Source organism: Protomyctophum bolini, assembly GCF_963924005.1.
Source record: "Protomyctophum bolini genome assembly, chromosome: 19".
Taxonomy (NCBI): domain Eukaryota; kingdom Metazoa; phylum Chordata; class Actinopteri; order Myctophiformes; family Myctophidae; genus Protomyctophum; species Protomyctophum bolini.
Window position 1 is genome coordinate 12,159,084 of NC_137880.1, and position 22,071 is coordinate 12,181,154.

The window sequence follows — 22,071 nt, forward strand, 5'->3', positions numbered from 1 at the left end:
GTGCAAATACAATCTATGTTATACACTGGCGTTTTGACCATGCTATAGGCTGAAGGGTATCTTGGTGTCTTTTTTCTGACACCATGAAGACACACAAATCATTTCAGTCGATGCTACTCCACGCTTGCAGCTCCCCTTCACCTCTATGAATATTATAATTTTACCATCACTTTCGGTGTCTTTCCTGATTGAACTGCAGAGTTCAGTGTTCAATGGGGCTTTTCAAGTATCTGATGTGTCGTGTTGCTACACTGGTGTGCGTGCGTGCGTGCGCGCGTGCCGATTTCATTGCTGTCGGGCAGAAACCTCTTATCTCCATAGTTTAACTTTCTTCATAAATGAATGCCCAACGTCTTCATACTAGTGTCACACAAAAGTAGCAAAAGGTGCTGATCTCCTAGCTCAAAACGTATGTGTGACGCATTTTGAGCTAGTATAGTCTGCAAATGTTTTGCCATGTTTGGATTTTAATTCTGGAAGGTAACAGTTTTGGGCACGTGAGGTTTCTATCCGACAGAGACGATAGGTTCACGGGCACAAATGTGAATCACTTCACGCGGAACAGTTGTCGCTACTCAACTCGTGATCTGAGATGAGTTAATTGTTTGGCAAAATGTCAACTCCTGAAGCATCTCAAATCAATCAACCTCCTCTGCTCTCTCTCTCTCTCTCTCTCTGCAGGTGTCGGGTGTGACAGTCACCGTTAACGCCCCAGCGAGCTAGCCTTTACATCGGGGCGCTTCATTCTGTGTCACCGCCTCGCTCCCTTCCCTCCATCAACCCCCACCGTCCCAACACCACCACCCCTCCCCCCCCCCCCCACCCCCACCCCCCACGCCACGCCACCATGGAGAACCTCAGCGAGCTGCAGAACCCCCTGCTGGACAAGAACAGCAAGCACTCCGTCAACGGCTACGGCGGCGACTTCCCCGGCAAGCAGCAGTACCAGCAGAACATCATCAACTACTTCGTCGGGGGCGGCGTGGGTGGAGGGGGGGGCGGCGGCGGGGGAGGAGGAGGAGGAGGAGGGGGCGGGGTCAACGCCAACGCCAACGGCAAGACGACGAAGTCGCAGCAGGTGCTGGACGCCACCTCGCTGCACCTGGCGGTGGAGGCCTTCTACAAGCCCAACTTCATCCTGTACAAGGAGGACAGCAAGGACGGCGGCGGCAGCGGCGCCAAGGAATACAAAAGCGGCGGCGAGTGCTGCGAGACCACCTTCACGGAGGGGAAGAAGGGCGGCGGCGAGAAGGAGGGGAAGGAGGAGGAGGCCCCCGCCGACAAGCTGCTGCTGGACGACCTGGACCACGTGAAGATCCAGACCGTCTCCTACGAGGTGGAGGAGGAGGAGTACGTGGAGTACGAGGTAAGGAGAGGGAGAGAGACGCGTGCACGTGCGTGCACACATGCACGTGCGTGCACACATGCACGTGCGTGCACACATGCACGTGCGTGCACACATGCACGTGCGTGCACACATGCACGTGCGTGCACACATGCACGCACGCTAGGGCATTAACCAAACGTGATCTTCTATAGGCGACTCGATTACCACCTTAATCGGTTTATAGTCGATTATTCGGCGGTAAAATATGATATTTTTTCCATCCAATCAAGTATTAAAACACTGTGTCTCACACTGAAATTCACATCAGCTGTTACAAGTCAAGTCAAAGTTGCAAGTCCACAATGACTCACGGATGGACGTGTTGTGAGCTTGTAGATCTGCGATGTTTGATGCGCAAGTCCTTTCTACGGCGCAGGATAGCATGTTACGTTGTTCACAATGTTTAGTTGGAGACTGGAGCGGGGAGGGGAGGACAGCGTTGGTTGAAATGAACGATGCAATGTTTTTCATTCAATTCATACAACCCTAAATGTCCAACAAGTAGTTATACAACCACAGTTCATTTGTTCTTTATAATGGTTGTGATTAGCTCTGGTCCATAGCTTTAGAAGGAGCTACAAGCTAGGAGGTTATGATTACATACTAGGCTTGCTAGCTAGCAGGCTATGAATCAGATGATCAACTTCACTCCATCGCGACTATTATAACTATGATGATCGCGCGGCATACTGTAGCTGTTTGTTTTGCCTGCACTTTTGTTGGATAAGCATACAGAAAGATGAATAAGAAAAAGAAACATGAAATCACGGCAAGAGCTACTGTAGTGTGACTGTCACCAAACTGTGGATAATATTGGGCAGAGTGAGGAGGGACTCCTGCTATACTTTACTGTACCGGACGGCACGTCTCCAATCTAACAAACTACAGTAATAAACTCACCAATAGTAAAAGTATTTACACACTGTAGTTGTACCCATTGAGCGTATGAGCCTATGAGGCATGCTTTTTCCAAAGAAAATGTGTCTTGAATGCTGCCAGTGCCGCCACCCACCAGTGCCAGTGCTTAATTTCTAACTCAATGGATGCCAGAGCTCAACTCAGCTTTCTTTTTTATTTGGTGGTAATTCCACCCCAGAGTGACAGCCAGACAGTAGGTATACCAAACACTTTTTCACAAATCAGACTGCACAGGCTAGCCACAGACTGTACAGTCACATAGAGTGAGACTACAGCGAGTCACCATGACATGGTGACTCGCGTGGCTCAGCCTGTATACCACACACAACAACAACAACCAGGTGCGTCAACACCATTCACTGTGAGTCGCAACACCTGCACTCTCACATATAAGTGATTTCACCCCCCCGCCCCCCACATAAACACACACACTTTGACCACCCGATAGCTCCGTTTGGAACAAGTAACAACAACCGGCATTCACAGCACAGGACACTGCAAGGCTGCAAGTTGACACTTTATTCACCTGATTGCTGCTGCCCGTATAGTTCAGTCTGAAGCCTTTTCTTTTTTCATATCCTGAACGGATAAAGTCGCTTCATGATGACTGATATATTCCGTGTGTTGTTGTCTTAAAAATAAACTCTCCCGTCCGAACCTGAACCGATTACAATGAAGCAAAAATACTTTGAAAGGGGGGCGTTTCTGCGTTGTGGGAATAATACCTTCTACAGTCAGCCGTCAACAGGCACGTTTCCAAGAACCTATAGTTGCGCCCGCCCTGCGCAAAGAACGTAGCTGTACGTTCTTTGAACCAAGCTCCGGCTGAAATGAAGCACTGGTGACGGCAGAACCCGCGTACAGTAGGCTTGTATATCAGCCAGGGATGGATTAGTACTTAAGTTGGAGAACTAGCAACAAAACAACAGAGCTCACAGCTGCATGTCTGCTGTAGAAAAGCAAAAAGATATATATATATATAAAAAATATTAATATTAAAAATAATATTAGCGATTACTCGATTTTTTATTTACAGTGTCGACTACCGTTTTGCTAGTCGAAAAATTGAATAATCGAATTTAATGTTAATGCCCTAACGCACACGCACACACACACACACACACACACACACACACACACACACACACACACACACACACACACACACACACAGGGAAGGAGACAGACAGAGAGACAAATACAGAGAGAGAGAGAGAGAGAGAGAGAGAGAGAGAGAGAGAGAGAGGAAAAGCAATAGACTGAGAGAGTCTGACAGAAAGAGAGACAGTCATGCATGTTTTTCTATGGCCAATGGCCATGCTGAGGCATCAGACTTCATAATGGGAGTGACAGACAGTCCCTCCAGACTACAAATCCCACATAATCGACTGCCCTTGACCTGAATCCTGAACTCTGGTGGGAAACCAGCGGTAGATCAGAGCCAATCAGCCGTGTTTGCGCGACCTATGGGACCGCATCACTCAGCCAATCAGCCGTGTCTGCGTTACCTATGGGACGGCATCACTCGCCACGTGTGACATTGCCAGTGAAGCACGGAGGGGACTGGATGCGAGGAAGGAAGTGTGGCTGCAGCTTGTGACCGATGGCCTGCGTTAAAGGACATATTTGGACACTCTCGGAGTCCACTGGAATCCACCCGAGCGCCCGTGATAAATACAGTATACTGTTGAAATGGTTACTTGTAGATCGGCTATAATTTGTGTGTATTATTTTACGACACGACCAGTAACGCTAGAGTTTGAGTGGTTCGCACTTATTTTCCATATTGTGTCCTATAACAGGAGTGTGTCTTGACCATTCACACCTACAGTATGGTTGAACCATATGGAGCCTGGCAATCTCCAGACACCGAGCAGATTCATGTATTTTTACCATCATGAGCCACCTTGAGGTCACCATGCTGACCGCAAAGTATCAAGGCCGTTATGAATTCTGTTGCTGAATTGCCTTCTCGGTTTCATCAACAAATGTGTGTGGCTTGGCTTCAACATGACATAAACCATGTTTATAATGTGGCTGCAGTGCTTTGTTTGTTTGTTTGTTTGTTTACGGCATGCAAAATACAGCACCTGCAGCCTCTCGTGTCTAGCATAATGCGTCTTAGCTCTGTGTGGAATATATCATGATTTATCGGTTGAAATTGGATGGTGTCGGCTTGTGGTACCTGAAGATAAATAACGATATATCTAAATATGTCACTTTGAAAATCATTCAAACTCATCTTTCTAACTCAAGTGAACGGCAGAGTCCACGCCGCAACTATAACGAAGACGGTGACTGATAGAAACACTTCCAGGTGAGGATGGCCCTTAACTCCACTAACTAGGAATAAAAAACACATCATTGTGTCGCTCAATGGCACAGTGGGTCTGAGACTATATACACAGACGTGAGGAAAACATTTTTTTTTACTACAGACTCCCTGAATAATCCACAGCCTCACAGCAGCACCTGTTTGCTATCCGAGATAAAGTAAAGCAGATATCCAGTATTTTTTCAAATCATGCTGGAAGTGTTCAAAAGATTAAGTGGCTGGCTTACCATGCAGCTCTTAGTTTTTCCACAGACGTGGAATGGGAGGAAAAAGCCCCTGCAGCTAGTTTGAGAGCGTCAGAAAGGATGACCTCCACAGGGGGACTCATTACTGCAGCCCTGCAGCCACAGACTAGCCTCGGGCACCGCAGGCCTTTTGTTTTCCAAAGAAAAAAGGGGGAAAAAAGCCTGGGCAAACAAGCCATGAAATCTGGTCTAGGAGTGGGAGTGAACTAGCCTGGCTCCAGCCCTGAATCGCTAGCCGCGCATGAAAAACAATAATGTTCTGGTGATTCCAGTCTGGTGACTCTGCTACGGCGGTGTCAGTTTGAATCAAATATATGAAGGTAATGGGTTTTTTAGGGTGGATTTAAAGCTTTCAATGGCAGAGTTGGACGTGTGTAATGTGCAATGGAAGGTTTCTCCAGTGTGGGGGCAAGAACAGAGCATGACCTGAGAAGATGACTTAAAGGGACACTTCACCTTTTGCAAAGAAATAATATGATAATGACGTTTAGAAGATCTAGAACACTTTCCTGGGGGTCTTTATGTGTGTAATATGTGGTTTTAGATATTTTAGATTTTAGCAGTGAGCCCAGTGTCTATGATGTCATGAACACTGGGATCACTGCCTTCCTGGACAACAATTCCCATAATGCTTTGGTCTACTGCTCCTCCTTGTGTATAGGGGGAGGGCTGTCTTACTGAGACATTAGGGACTTTAAGCAACGATTGTTTTCATGACATATGGTATTAGTGTTATTTCTTCATTCAGAGCATACCAACACATTACACAGCATAAGAGAGGTGATGGAGCAATCGGTGTAAATGTATGACAGCTATAATTTCAATAAACATGGTTATGACATGGCGTTGTAGACACTACATGCAGGGCCGGCCCTGACTAAAATACTGCCCCAGGCTAGATATTTCCTGATGGAATGGACAAGTCAACATTAGACACAGACTAAAGCTTCTATATTGTTATCCATTAAAAACAGGTCTTTTTTTTAAATAATACAAATGTAATATGTACTGAACAGATTATAAATTGGTGGTAGTATTAAATAGGAGAGTGTTCCACAAAATGGTTCTCTATTGTGATCCTCTCTCAATTCTAAAAAAATAATATCGGTATCATAGCATATCATTTTAATCACTGTAAAAAATATATATAATAATTAAACCAACCACCAAATGAACCCTTACAGGACTAATTTAAATTAAAAGTTACTAACTTTGAGTGTACAATTTGTTGAGATTGAAATTGAAACAATGGGCTGGCTTTGCTTACTGGCTAAAAGTAAACAAAACCATTTGCCCTCAGGGGGACAAATAAAGTTGGGCTCTTGGGAAATTATCAAATTAATTTATTTGACATTATATGCCCATATATTTACTCATTCTCAACTAAATAAGATAGCTACTAGCTGCAAGTCTGACAAGTGACAATGACAACACAACATGCAGTAGCAGCTAGCTTGTTGCTACTTGTTTAGCTCAAATAACTAGACAGTTTATTCATGATTCACTGTTTAGTAATCACATTCATACCTTCATTCATACATTCATACCATTTTTTTCTTTCTTCCCTGATGACCAGAGGGTTGGTTTGGCCTCTTGGACATCACAACACCAACAAAAAAAACACCACGACGAGTGGACAACACAGTACTTTATTTGTTTGTTTTCCCCATCAGTGCACCATGCCGTTTGCCTGTAGGTTAGGCTGGGGGCGGGGGAGGGGGCATTCCACCGGCCACACCCCCCACCCCTGGCTGGCTGGATTTAGTAGCAGGGGTGGGGGGGCAGGCAGCAGAGCAGAACAGCCACAGCAACAGCGTCAGCTCAGCTGTTTTGCTGCGCGCAGCGCTTGAAAGCGAAAGTATCTGTGACTGGGCTCTGCTGCCCCCGTCCCCTCCTGATGCCCCAGGCTATTGCCTGACTTGCCTGATGGGAGGGCCGGCCCTGACTACATGTAAGTGTAGGTTCTGCCGTAGTAGAAAGGGCTGCGACAGAGAGCAGGTTTATGTATCGAGCACTGATTCATTTCCGGTTGCCGGAGCCGACAGCCGTCGTTGCTTAACGTCGCTAACATGTAGTCCAGGAAGTAAGTGAGCCCAGTGTCCATAACATCATAGACACTGGGCTCACTGCTAAAATCTAAAATATCTAAAACCACATGTTACAACCCCAGGAAAGTGTTCTAAATCTTCTAAACGTCATTAATATGTTTTTCTTTCTTTTTTTGCACAAAGGTTAAAGTGTCCCTTTAAGCGTGAAATATGGAGATACAAGGTTTCTGCCCAGCAGCAACAATATGTTGATGCAATATAACGTACACAGCTGTGGTTGTATTGAGACATTTATACATCCTGTAGGTTTTCTCTTGAGGAGGCAGCAAGGCCATAGCTATGTGGTAAAAACTAAATTAACAGTGAGGACTGCACACATGCAAAGATCTCACACATCCTTGGAGATGCACACATGCCCCGCAGCGCTTCAAATTGTACAAATTGTCCACGTGGCGCTAAAATGTTGCTGATTTAATAGGTGGTTGAAAGTCAATTCAACAAACAGAAGTGATTTGCTCATTTCTCTGAAGTATTGTTTGCCTGAGTATACAGTCACTTTGGGAGTTCAATGCGAGGGAAATATCAATATTCATTAGGGCTGCATTCAGTCTGTCTCCGTGAAGATTGCTGCTTAGGCAGCCATTATCATGATTTCCGGTGTGTACCGTGTGTATTAAAATGTGTGTTTTTAAGCAAATCTCAGAGCTTTTCTGCATACTGTAGCTGCGGCTGCAGTTTCTGTGAGAGCGACTAGGAGGGGGATGGGAGGTTGGAAGTCTATCCTGCAAGGCAATTAAATTTGGCTTCCGATGTTAAGGAAGTGTTGGGAAATATGTAGAGTTGAGAGTTGTTATACCATACATCTCAGATTCAACTGGCCAGCTTCTCGCACAGCTCTGGGCATGTGGGATATCATTAGCAAGAGTCCTGCAATGTGTGCGATGAAATATTCTTAAACACACACCTTATAATTAATTATAAGGTTACACTGGCTATAGTTTGGAGAGGAAATTGTGAACAATATGTCATTGGATATAATAGAGATACAGTACTGAATGAACAGAAAGATTAATCTATTTTTGTATACAACTTGACTGTAAGACCTAGCTCTTTGACAAGGAAACCCCATCTAGGTATTATTTTCTTTTGTGTTCATTGTTCATTGATTCCATAGTAATCTGTAACGGTCTGTTTTAATAGATTACGCTTCAACGTACAGCAGAATCAAAATTAGGCCGATCTACAAGCCCCACAATGCATTATAGGTCTTGTGGATCGGCTACAGTGTGTTCGTCCTTAACAGGCTAGGACGGAGAGTGGCGGTTCGCTCAGCGAAGGTTAGGTATGAAGGCATGGTGGGATTGGACATGTTTTAATCCAGCCTATTGTGGCCAGACATCAAAGTTCAACTGCTGAGTCCTTTGAAGCGGCAGAAAGGACCCGCGAGACTGCAGCGTCTGTCTCTATTGCTCAAATGAAGGACAAGACAACCTTCTTTCATTGTGACGGGAAAAAAAAGAAGCAACTGGCACTGAAAACGTTTGTGATAGCGAGAGTAGGACAATGATCTTGGTTCAAGGAGACCGAACAAAGCAATGCTAGTGGCCGTGTCCACAGTAAGCTTTTGGAGAGCGACAGAGCACGCTGGTTATCGTGCACAGAGTGCTACACGTTCCATTTTGATTTGATTTGTAGACCTTATTAATCCCCACAGGGGGAAATCAAGTTTCAGCTTCAGCCAAGTGATGGCTGCTCAGATGGACATGAAGACTGGCCCCGGGGCTGAGCAGTTAGTGGCTAAGTGTCTTTGCTCAGGGACACTTTGACACATTATTACTGGGTGGGCCGGGGGGGCAAACCGATGGCCTTCTGATTACTGGCCTCAGTAACCACTAAGTTACATAAGTGCACTGAGTGACACACTCGTATGTGTCGCGATAGCTCAGTCGGTACAGCACTCCTCTTTAGACTACAAGGTCATGGGTTCGATCCGGGGTGCCGCCAACTCATGGCATAGGTAACTAAGTTGTGCGCTAACGCTAAGCACTGGGAGCTGATGGTAGGTGCAGTACTACACAAAAAGTCACATTGATGAGCAGTGCTCATGAAAATAAATAGATGCCAAGAGCACTGAAATGCGATGCACAACACTCCGATTTTACCCTAGAACTCAATTTTCAACCTTCATAATAAATTGTTCCTCACATATGCTCATAATAATAATGGTACAATTTTATCGTTACCCCACCTGTGTCTCAGAGGCGGGCAGGTGGACAGTTCAGAATATCATCGATTGAGAATTTAAGCTAATAGAAATGGCAGGATTTCTATTCCTGGAAAGCATGCAATAATGCCATTATTTTTATGTTAATTTAAACATGTATTAATATTGAAATCACCTGCCTAATGATGATGTCACTGCCCTGTAGGCGGGTTTCTGAAGTGTCCACAGCCCTCCTATAAAACATAGATTGATTTAAAAAATAAATAAATAACAATCTGGGTATGAAGATATAGGACAACTTCAACATGGGTGAAGTTGTCCTGTAATAGCTTGCAAGGGTTTAGCGATCCACTGCTTATGATGCTGCATTAATCTAAACATTTGCTGCAATATATTTCTAGTTGGCTTGGTTAACATTCGTCATAATTATTCTTGAGAATATGAGACATGAATAAATAGAGATATGCAGCAGGAGAAAGATGATGCTTTCTCTCTCACCTTTGGCTGTGACACAGCGAGGCGAGGTCGCCCTCTGGCCGCGGACCGAAGTAAGAGACAAACAAACACCCCCATTGGACCGTGACGGTCGGAACAGCAGGAAAGTGAGATGTCTTCAGAGGAACTGGGCATGTGGGAGGAAATGAGAGAACAAGCATAGAGGGAGTGAGTGAGAGAACAAGATGTGCTGCTGTCAACAAAAGGCCTTTTTTTGATGTCCAATGAATGCAGCTGTCATTTAAAATGACTAATGTCAGTGTTTCATAGCTTGATAGCGGAGAATTGTCAGAAATGTAATGAGTACAGGGTACAGTCAAACAGAAATGTAATCAGTACAGGGTACAGTCAAACAGAAACGTAATGAGTACAGCGTACAGTCAAACACACGTCCAATGAGTTCACCGGAAAAAAAATCAAATCATCATAAAAAAGGATAAAGATAAAGGATTTGTATTTTTTGAGGGAGGGATCATACTTCCTAACATTACATCATCACAGAATATTATAACACTGGTCTGAGGACAGTACAGTTAAGTCAATGGACACAACATGGTCAGGTGGTGGTCACATTGCAGTGAATTGACTGGACACTAAATTCCTTTCTGGGCCAGTCTCTTGGGCTCTGATTATCTCCTGGGTTCCGGTGCTCCGATTATCTAGAGCAGACTTTCGCAATACCATTTAGGCTATTTGTGTCCTCCACAGTCAGCCCAAAATCAATAGTGAGGCAGCATCTAATCTGCGAGGAGAGAAAAAAAAGAATGTGACATTAGATTTGGCTTTTCCCGAGTTGCTTATTATACCTCTGTGGAGAATGGAAATGTGTTGCATCCTCCACAGTCCACACCTCTGCCAGCTTGGTAAGCAAACTGTGAGGGTCTAAAAGGGGAACGAGGACTCTCTTGTTTGTGTATACCTGTTGCTATGGTATACTGTCCTGGATTTCCGGGGACAAGTCAACACAGAAATGGGGTGAATTGCTCATGGAAAGGTCCACTTATCGTTGCAAGAATAAAGTGAACCAGTGACAGAAAACACTTCACAGCATGTTGCAACCTAAAGTACTGTGCATGGGTGGGTGGGGCAAAAAAGTATGCTAATGCCTGATGAGATGAAATATTATAAATGCATACAATAATAGTCTGGTGTTCAACCAAACCTCATCTGCCTACACTATGCCTTAAAGCACATAGAACTGTAATGCACTGTGGAATCCTAGGATGGCAAGGCAGGAGCTCTCTTATAATATAAACATGATTACAGGGATGATGGAGATGGCCATTATTATCTTCTCTCCCTGTGTGTTGTTGTTTTCGGGCACAAGGAGCCTTGCAAATGCAACGTTGTATGACACGCTCTCTGTTGCATACACAATACTGGGAATTGTGTGCAAGAGATTAGAACATGATCTGTGGGTGGGACACATGGTTGGCTCTGAGTCAGTTGGCTAAGCCAAAGACACATTTTGGATCGTATTGCCTCATGTAAAATGTCTGAACAGAATACCAGACACGTGGTCCTAATTACACGTAGGTAATGTTCCAAAAAATAGCCGCCGTAGAAAGTAGCTGACTGTAGGGGAGTGACTGTAATAATAACAATAATGCACCACGTCTTCAATGCAATAATCTTTGTATGTAGAGGAAAACACACAATCAGACAGATTTATGTCCATGTGAGAGCTGAAGTCATATAGCCCTCTCTGGTAGCTCTACTCAAATCCCAAAGGCCATTTCACACCGCCAGCGCAGCAACGCTGAGAGACTGATTGGTTGATATCTTTATTGAGCATGACATAAAACAGTCACACATAACATAACATCTTACCCATCATAATCAAAAGGATAACGCAAAAAAAAGCAGACAGCTTGTTTCCATTGCGGCCGTGAAGTGCCGGGGTGGGAAAAGGTACTCACACAAGCTTTATTAACGGCTCATAACTAAAGCGTCGTGGTTACAAAGTGTATGTTTCTGGTGGTGAATTAAAATAAGATGGCTGCTCACTTTACATAGACGTTTTTAATTCCAGGGTTCACGGCATGTGAGCGTTTGGTCTTCAAAATAAGAGCTTGCCCTGAAAAGACGTGGCAACGGGAGAAATAAATTGGTCAGTCAATTCAGACAGACATCTACAAAGTATTTACTGACAATTGGAAATACTCCAGTAAAGGAAAAATACCTACTGAGTACATTTACATGTATTACTTTACACCACTGGGTAGTACCATAGAGTATAAAGAAGGATAGAGACTGAACCGGCGCGATAGCCACCCCCCCACTATTCATGTTAGTGGAAGTTGCTCAGTGGCGTTTTGAAGCACCCGGAAGAACCGTCTACTTCCGCATTTGGTGGTCAAATGCGGAAGTGCAACCGAGAGCTCAATGTTAAAGCCCAGCTGCACGGGGTTTGCCTGCAGTCCCTCCTCTTACCACCAGGGCCGAGTGCCTCAATGTTGGAGAGCCTCACTGGGGCCTTGGGTAGTACTGGTAGGTACATACACAATAATAGGGGCGGCTGTTCTGACGCCATTCGCAGCCAGTGGGTTTTAGCCTCGACACTACTACCAATTATCACATGAATAATTAATTAATTCCTTACAGATTCCATTTCCTGAAGGATATAGTAACAGTATACATTCGGTATACTGTAACAATCTGCCAGCTTCCAACTTTTTTAGGTCAACTTTCTAGTTAGTAAACTGAAACTTTCCCCATTATCTATTCTCCTTGAGCTTCCCCATGGAGCTACTGTATATAGAATACATTCTCTGTCTGGGTCTATATGCATACATACTGGATTCATTCAATCATTAGCTGTTAAAGGGATAGTTCACCCCCCAAAAATCAGTTTTTCTTTCCTATTGATTACTTACCCCAAGGAAGCCAATAATTTGATGACCAGCAGTGGTTCCATAGGATGCTGGTCATCAAATTATTGGCTTAGGAATGTGACAACAAAACAAAAACATATCCATGAATTCAAGTCTCCAAGGGGTCGATGGAAAAATGTGTTTTTTTGAGTGATCTATATCCGATTATCCGTTATTTTATTTTCACACAAGAAGCGAAACAATGCCTGGTCCATGGGGTCACAGTGCTCTCTTCATGTGAATAGGGTGATATCTACAGTATGATGGATATGAAAGTGAAATATTTATAGAAATGTATAATACATGTGTGAAACACAATGGTAGTACTTATTATACGGCCTACTGGCAGCATGCATGCATACAAAGTTTGGCGCTTGCGGGTCCAGCATTTTGCAAGATTAGCTCCACGCACGCACGCATGCACGCACGCACACACACTGCAAGTTCACCACATTAAACTCTGGCAGCAGATGGCCGAGCACAAACGTGACAGTTTCACGGGACCACGCCCCACTGGTCGCCACGCCTGTCACCTCCCTACCTGCCCGCTCGCCTCTCATTGAAGATGAATTACTAGACGCGTCAGTCGCTGCCCGTGGGAGAATACTTTGAGTCTTATAGTCTGAAGACGGTGTCAGTTCTCCCTCGCATACATATCCTGATGTATACCGCAGGCACGTTGTGTGCCGAAACGTTGTGTGCCGCAACGTTCCTGCACGCAGCACGCCCGTGGCGTTTCCAATTCCTCTATGCGTGACCTATCGGAAGAGAAGAGTGGGACCGTTCCCACTGACTGCATCTGTCACTTTCCATTTTCAGCAGCGGGCGTGTTGCTGTCCTGCACCTGCCTCCCGCTTCCTAGGGGGGCCTCTGTGCTTCTAGCTCGATGAACAGTCCAGACAATCTCATCTTTCCCCATCAGCCGCCGTCTTATCAATGCTACAGCAGGCGGCGGAGGGCTTCCGAGCGACCCTGGCAGCTTCGAACAGCAGCCGAACGAGCCAGATCACAGCTCCGTATAGACAAAATCTATTGCATTCCTCTAACCAAGAGCACATGGTTCACAACTCTTTACTTCACTAGTACGAATAGAAAAAATAACCTGTATCTGCAAGCTCACAACACATCGCAATACGTCGCGAGCTTGTACATCTGTCATTGTTGGAAATGTTCTGAAAACTCTTGTGTGTGCGCCGTGCGGACTTACAATTAAAACATTTAGACCTTAACTTTACATTCCTCTTAATCGCTCAAGCCCTATGCGTCATTGTACGAAAAATTGCTAAAATAGCCAATTTGCAAGAGTGTGTTGTGTTGTGAACTGGTACGGTAGATTATCGAAGCCGTTTTGCCCATAATGACATTCCCGACATAGAGATACCAGGTTGAAAGTGGTTTATGAATGTTCCTGATAAATATATAATACTGTAATGATCAATACATAATACTGTAATGTAAGACTGTTCAGTTTCTGATCCAAAGCAGACGTCATGACAATGGCTTTCTAGAGAAATACTCTTTCATTTTTAATGCTATATCCAACGGTGTCTCCAAACAGACTCAAACCACAGAAGGGAGGGGGTGCTCCGCATAATTACTCCTACGAAAAGGCCACGCATAAAATAAATATTAAACTGAACATAACCCAGTGGCATTAATGACAACAAACACACTACACATAGCAAATAACTTATTAAAACAATAGCAAAGTGTGTGCCCCCAAAGGCATGCTGAGAAATTCAAATCACACCCCAGGAAGCTAGAATAATAATAACTTAATTTACATACAGTAGCACTTGTCAAAAGCATGAATGAAAAATTGCATCACGCAACTGAAATAAAAGATAAGACATGTAATAAGAAAGAAGTGCAAAATTAATGAAGGTGTCAATTTGCATGAAACACTTTCATGTTCAAAGTTTAAAGCGGAGAGATGGGTATGTGTACACACACACGCGCACACGCACACGTACACAGCTAGCCTCTTGCATTGCCATGCCATAATAAAAGCGCAGACAACATCGTCAGACATCAACCATACATGTAGGCACATTTTAAAATAATAGCCTATATATTAAAGGAAGGTGGAATTTAAAGACTTGTCTTGTATGCTAGTAAGGGTTAAGAACTATTATATTGTTGCCGTCAGGCTGAGACACAAGCTCGAAATGTGGTGCAAAGTGACACGTTTTGAACTTTTGAATTAGAATCCTGGAAAGTAACCAGTTTTGGACATAATATATTATGAGGTTTCCACCCGACAGAGACGGTATGAGCTCGGTACACTACGCCGTGGTTTAGCTTAGCGCTGGGCGATATCACCTCAAATCAACACCACTATCATTCCACATGATGGTCGCTGTGGGGCAGAAACTAGCTATATCTTTTTTATATATATTAATTTTATATATAAGTCAGTGCTATTGAACACCCTTTACGTCTGTGTGTGGGTTTGAACCCATGAAAAGTATGAATAAAACTCTTGTGGAGTTAGGTGGTTTGCCGGCCATTGATTAGAATGACAAAGTCAGACGAAATAAAGAAAACTAAATATCTCTAGTCAAAATCCTAACTCCACTTTGGATTTGAGTAAAGTGATGATAATATAAGGAGACATTTAAGTATCTGACAAGGTATTAAAGTCACTATACCGACGTTGTTGAGGAAGTGTTGGGTTGTTATAAAAGTTATAAAACCCCCCTTTTTTATTTCCTGAAAAGTCTGCTATACATGATCTGATAAAATGTCACATTGAAATGCTGTATACTACACTGATATACATGATATGTTTCCACCATCAAGGAATATAATCTACATAATTGAGTTAATGGAAACAAACAGAATAGCATAACACATTATGAATTGAATATTTTAATGTATTGCCTATAGCTCTTTGAATATTTATCCGACTTTGAATACATTTATTAAATTATTAAATTGACTGTCGTGAATGAGTGCTATGGCATATTGGATACCATAGGATACCAGCAAACCAATGGAAATCTGTCCGGTATAATTAGTTGGCATCAAAGAATTGTGTTCCGTTTTCAGATTGCAGCAGAAAATGCAGAGTGAGTGTGTGGTCTTGACTTGTGGAGAGGTCAGGGGTTATTCCACAGCTTGGGAGCCTTGAAAGAGAAGAGTATAGGATGCTTGGAGCTCATGTGCAGCTCATGAATACTCATCAGTTGCTTTGGTAAAAACTAATAGAGGTAGCTTACTGTATGAATTATGGAGCTGGAACGGTGTGTGTTTTTCGTATATCATAGCCAGGGGTTGTAGTGGGCATTGGACGCTTTTTTAATAAGCATTTAAAATGCTGCAACGACTGCCCCCACAAGTGCACGGTGAGTTGAGAATTGCGTTCAATTCCCTCCTAAGATCATGTCGGCATTTCTGTCATTCGTTCACTTGTTAATGTGGTCTAGTGGCCTGAGAGACCGCTTTCACATGTAAAGCGAATGACAGAAATGCGGAGCGTGGATTTTACGAAGGACCAATAGCCTAGACCAGAGTCATTGGCCACTGGAGATCGTTGTCGTCACCCAGTCTACACTTAATGAGCTCAGGCCTTTTTCTGAATTGCACAAACGTCATTCCGTGACAGGGAATTGAGCCTGATTAATCTGATTGTCACCCTGACCCACACTTTAGTTACTGGTCGCCTCACAATTACACTTAAGTGCACTGTATGGGGCACCTCTAAACATGTGGGGGCTTGGTCGAGAAACCACTTTGCTCAGCTGGAGAGAGGAGAACGAGACGTGCAACCGACTCTCGCGGGGATAGGTTTTCTTTTAACCACTGATAGGTGATATGCTGTTGAATAATAATAAGCAATGGCAATGCTATTCCGGGCTGTATTACACATACACACCGATACTGTATGTCGTTTGAAAGGTACATTTGAAATATATGCATCTTGTTATATGAATTGGAAATGCATTTTCTTCTCTTTTTTTAATGTTATGAAGACATTTTCAGCATTTGGCCAAGTTGATGATCCCCTTCACAACCCAAGTGCCTTTATAGTGGCTGTAGGCCTTGTAGCCACAAGGGACAATGGCTGAAGCATTCTTTTGTGCTACACGACGGTAACATTTTTCACTGCTGTACAGAAAATGCACCAGGGAGAGCTCACAGTGACATTTGGTATTTTAGTGGTGGTACTAACAAAATTACATTTTCCACTTAACCCTCCGGTTTCTCAAAAAATGCCAGCTGCAGGTAAACCACTGGTGAGGAGTAAAACACGTTCAGTTGAGTGTACTCAATAACAAATCTCACAAAATGTGAAATGTCTGCCATGTAGTCTGAATAAGCCCGCTGCTTTTTTTCCGTTCGACCAAATATCCTTTTCTTGCAACACACTGCAATGCATTGTACGCTTGTAGATTGGCTAAATGTTTGCCTCGGAATAGATATGCTAAGGTTCATGTGGTAAATCACTTTCAATGTGGTAAATAACGTTTTGACCATTAATTTACGAACAAACACGAGGAAAAATACATATGAACATGAAAGGGGTCTGCCAAACAGCGAAGATTTTGGTCGTGGACTTGTGGTCTTAATTGATTGAGCTTCTGCGTGTGCGTGCATGCAATCCGTGCATGCCTGCCTGCGTAACTGTGTGCCTGCATGCGTGCCTGCGTGCGGTTTCTACTCCCTCATGTTGTGACTGACTGACAGCGTGGCTGAGTTCTTGTTGTCCTAGTCTAGTCTTCTTTGTCTTGTCCTAGGTTTTTCTTCTGTCTCACTCTTTTGTCTTTCGTACAGACCGCACATCAGGCCATTGTAATCACTAGATGGGAGACACTGTAAATCCTGAACCTATGAGAATAACATCTGTATGTCAAAAAAAAACTATCATCCACAGCAAACTACACAGCTCTGCCGACACTGATACAGCAACATTAAGCACACAAAGGTCACCACAACACTTTCTCACACATTGGCATCAGTTATTGCCGCTCTGTCATTTTCACACCCTAATGCTTCATTATAAGACTACAACAACTAAAATGCACGCAACAGAGCTCGGCCAATAATCCAATCCAACCTCCACTGATCGAATGCCACCGTGGACATGCACTGGCTACGCCATCCCCCCCCCCCCATCTCTCTCTGCATATTGTTGTGACGTTAGCGTTAGAGTAAGGTTTAGGCAACTTTGTGAGGACAGGGCTATAGGATTAGAGTTAGATTTACTGGTTTAGGGATAGGTTTGTCAACATACAAGGTCGCCATGGCGTCCTGTCATGTCAAAACTTGACTTTCAGGGCTACTGACAGCTTCAAAATGTGATGGCAGCATGTCAGCTCATCATCGGTGATGATAAAGGCACTGTAATGTAAAAGGATGGAGGACAAGCCAATGCACAGACGCCGTGTCTCTTGAAGGCACCGTTCCTCTTCAGTTGTAACGGAGCATTGCTTTGGTTCAGACAGAACACTGAAGTCTGCATCTGTCCCCTTTCGATACTAATCGTATAGAGCTCGCTGCAAACTCTCTCCATCGCCACCAACCTCGTGCTGCTGCTGCTGTTTGCACACATTTGATGTGCAGACTATTTCTTGAATTATGCCTGGTTTTGGGCTACGGTTCCATAATCATATTCATAGGATGATGACATGTTTTGTTTTTTATTGCGCTCCCTGTAGAATCTATTACATGCTGCTTGAGTCGAGTATCCTCAGAGCTGAGCCTTTTGCCGCTGGGCTTGTGAACCGCGTAACCGTTTGTTTCAATAAATGGTCTTAAATCCTTCGACACGACCGTCTCTGATTTAATCAAAGGTTAGACAGCATTATAGGGCACTCACCTATAGCTTTGTAGGACGTAGGTCTAGACAGAGGATCTGCGTTGATACCGCCTCTGTTGGGGCAGCTATATAGCCCAGTGGGTATAGAGGCCGCCTGCGAATCTGAAGGTCACTGATTCGCACCGTGGTCCGTCCCTGAGCAAGACACCTAACTACTTATGTAGCAGCTCCTCAAGAGCTCAGCATGAGTAGCCATCAGCTGGGGGAAGCTGAAACTGAGATTCCCCTGTAACACACACACACACACACACAAACACACACACACACACACACACACACACACACACACACACACACACACACACACACACACAATTAGGAATTAGGAACACGCAGCACTATTAATACAGCGCCTAGGGCACAGTTAGAGGTTAAATTCAGTTTGTTGCCATAACCACTTGAAGTGAAGTTTAGTGAAATCTAGAGCATGCAACCGCTGAGCCAGAAGACTGTCTCTGTTCATTTTGCACAGATAAGTGTTTATAAACCATGCATACAATCTATGCAAAAGTTAGGGATTCAATATGTTCTTACTTGGATGTGTTCTTACTATATGAACAAAATCCATAACTACTTTGGACCAGGCCACACATGATCATGTTAAGAAAAACCTCAGTTAGGACCACATTTGTTTAGTAAAATGATATCAGTGTTAAACTTAATGTATACGTATGTTTAACACTGTAACAGTTGGTGTAAGGCACTGGCTATTGGCTGCATACTATCAATTAGTTTTCTTGTCTGCCCAGCAGCCTGCAGCATGGGTAGCTAGTGCTGCCCATGGTGCTGAAGTATGTTCTGGCTGTATGGGTGACTGACTGGTGCTGTCCATGGTGCTGAGTTCTTTTCAGGCAGCATCAGGCTGCACGAGGGGGTTGTGCTGTCCATGGTTCTGAAGTATGGCAGGCAGTGTGGTTGGATGTTGCTGTCCATGGTGCTGACCTGTGGTGCTTCATGTTGAGAGCATGGGCCTGTTGACACTCAACCCTGCATCAGTTATTTTGGCCTGCTTCGGTACAAGGATTAAACCAAGATGTTGCATTGTGGTCCACAATGACACGGACACAGTGTCTGGGATTGGTGCTCTGCCATCTTGGCAGTAACACACTGGAAGCTTGTCCAGTTTCTCCTGTGTCCTTTGTCCACTGGGCCTGTAGAAAATCGATGTCTTTGCCGATGTCTAATAGTTCACTGCTTTGTCAGTTATGTGAGTTCATCTGAATACCCACATATGAGTGTTTCTAAACATTTAATTGTCCCCATAATAGCAGTGCTCTGCCATCCACTTTTAATATTCAAATTATGAGTGTTACATTTTAACATTTGACTTGAAATGTGCTTTCAGAACATTTGAACCATACTGCTGCATATTATGTACTATTTTCCCTTTGGACTAGCCATGTTCATTTGAATACTTTGTCAACAGCATGGGCCTTAATGGCATCCAGTTATAACTGTTCATGCTTGGCCGAATACATGTATCTCGGAAATTATGTTTTGATTTCCTGTCACCAAAATGTGTCTTGGGTACAGAAGAAACACTCAAGCAAATGTAAAACTGTGACATGGCTGACTGGGAGCCAGAGCAGGACAAATAAATCTACCTGCCCATCAGTCAAAGCAATATAACACGGAAAATTAGCACTTAATGGATTTCTGCCTGCATAAAACTTGATCCAAGGGACACAGTTTCTATTTGTCTGCCATCTGTTACCCCCCCCCCTAGTGTATACAATTTGCATTTATCAGTATTTCACGTTTAGATTTTAATTTGGGCACGTGCTACTTCTGCCAAAGCACAGCAATGTTTCAAAGAACCGGGCCTTTGGGACCATACCACCTTCTCTGGAACATATACCGGGTGAAAAATAAAAACCATTGAGGCGATCAGGGGGCAAAATCAATAGAGAGTTCGGTTTTAAAATAAATGTATTACCAACTGCCCTCGGCCTCACCTCCGCAGGATTTGTGATCCAAGAAGGTTTGATTGGATGGGCTATCCGTTCCCACTAAATCACATGACATGACCCTCGTGCCTTCACTGAAACTAAAAGCTCCGCTCCGCTGCACACACATTGCACGTTCTGCCGAGTGATGGTGGAAAAAGTACCCACAGTTTTTACTTAAGTAAAAGTATCAATAGGGCAATGTTGAAATACTCTGTTACAAGTACAAGTCAGGAATTCAGGATTTACTTGATGGAAAGTACACAAATATTTGCATCACAATATACGTATTGTACCAAGAGTAGTCGTTATTGTGCAGAGTGTCCCATTTCACAAGTTTCCAAATGTATAAAAGTCTTTAATTTAATCATTGTAGTTGAGTAAAAGTACAGTATTTGCCTCTAAAATGTAGTGGAGTAGAAGTAAAAGTACCGACAATTGGAAATACTCAAGTAAGGTACAAATGCCTCAAAATTGTACAAATTAGGCATTTAGCAGACACTCTTAATCCAGAGCCATTTACAGTAAGCAAGAACAACGCATGGTCAGGGACGATGGGAGGATTTGATTCAGGAGAAACATCTCATGGAGAAACTGATACAAAAAATGGAGGACAAATAGTCCAGCGTGGTATTGTTGTGAAATCTGTCAGGGGGTATTCCATTTCTCATTTAGTAGTAAATGACAAACCAATCTCTCGGATCGTTTGGATTTGGCGTTCGGCAAACGTTTCCCGACATTTCAAAGCACACTCCGCCGTACATGTGCTCATGGTGTTTGTTTTATCCCTGCTGCTTCGTCTGATGCATTGGAACTTTAACCAATGATGAAATGCCTTTACTTTACTTCTTAATACGGTTGCCTGAACAAAACGTATTATATTTATATCGAGTGGTTCTTTTTCATGTCAAGGACCCTCAAAACTGTATGTATTCTTTAAGGGATATTTTGTTCCGGGGACGTCCCGAAGAAATGATTTGAGTTCAAAAATATTGCTTAAAAATATAGCCTATAAATATTCAAAGATCTTCCAAACATTGCAGAAGCACAAAGGGACGCACTATGAGGTTTTATATCTGCTATTTTTTTAATAGCCAAAGTATAAAATTACGCAGATGCTCTCCCTTTTTTAATGGGTAGTTTAGATGTACCCATCCTGACACACCTTTCAAAATAGACATTACTGAATTTAAAAAAAAGTGCTGAGCCTTTCAACATTGTTTTAAAATAATGAAACTATTTCACTGTATGTGGCCCCAAGCTCTTGTGTTAAGTAACGGATGTGTGACAAATTCTGCATATGCCGTAAGTGGAGGAAAATAAATTATGTACCAGTTGTTTTCCATACCAGAAAATATCGACTGTAGATTTAGTCGACTAAAACTAGACCAACGCTAAAACATTTCAGATGACTAAAATATGACTAAAATATTCCTTTCAAAAGCCTACGACTAAACTAAATCTAAATTTGCCGTCAAAATCAACACTGTCCACCACTGAGCCCTTCCATCAATATTAGCTGGTCACGGATGACCACTGTGTAAGTGATGTTCCCCAATTGACTGTGGAAAATCCATGGTAAATAATTGCCTGTCCTCTGCTCTTTTATCTGAACCTGGAGCACGATCTCGGTCATTTGAGACGGATTACACTAATTAGTTGCGGCTTCGACTAGACAGAACTATTTTTTTATCCTCAAAGAAGCTGGGCAAATGTGTGATTTAAGGCAACCCATGCAGGGTCGATCAGGTTCAGATTTGAAGACTGTCAAAGTCTCGA

At 43.4% G+C, this 22,071-nt stretch overlaps 1 protein-coding gene across 1 annotated transcript in view; it reads left to right on the forward strand.

Annotated features, from left to right (window-relative positions):
* Positions 1-847: 847 nt before the first annotated feature.
* syndig1l (synapse differentiation inducing 1-like) overlaps positions 848-22,071 on the forward strand; it is a gene marked incomplete at both ends in the record, with an annotated part of 57,922 nt that continues 36,698 nt past the window's right edge. Inside the window, one exon of the mRNA XM_080790386.1 lies at positions 848-1,366. Coding sequence (XP_080646512.1) covers positions 848-1,366 — 519 coding nt within the window. The remainder of the gene's footprint in view (positions 1,367-22,071) is intronic.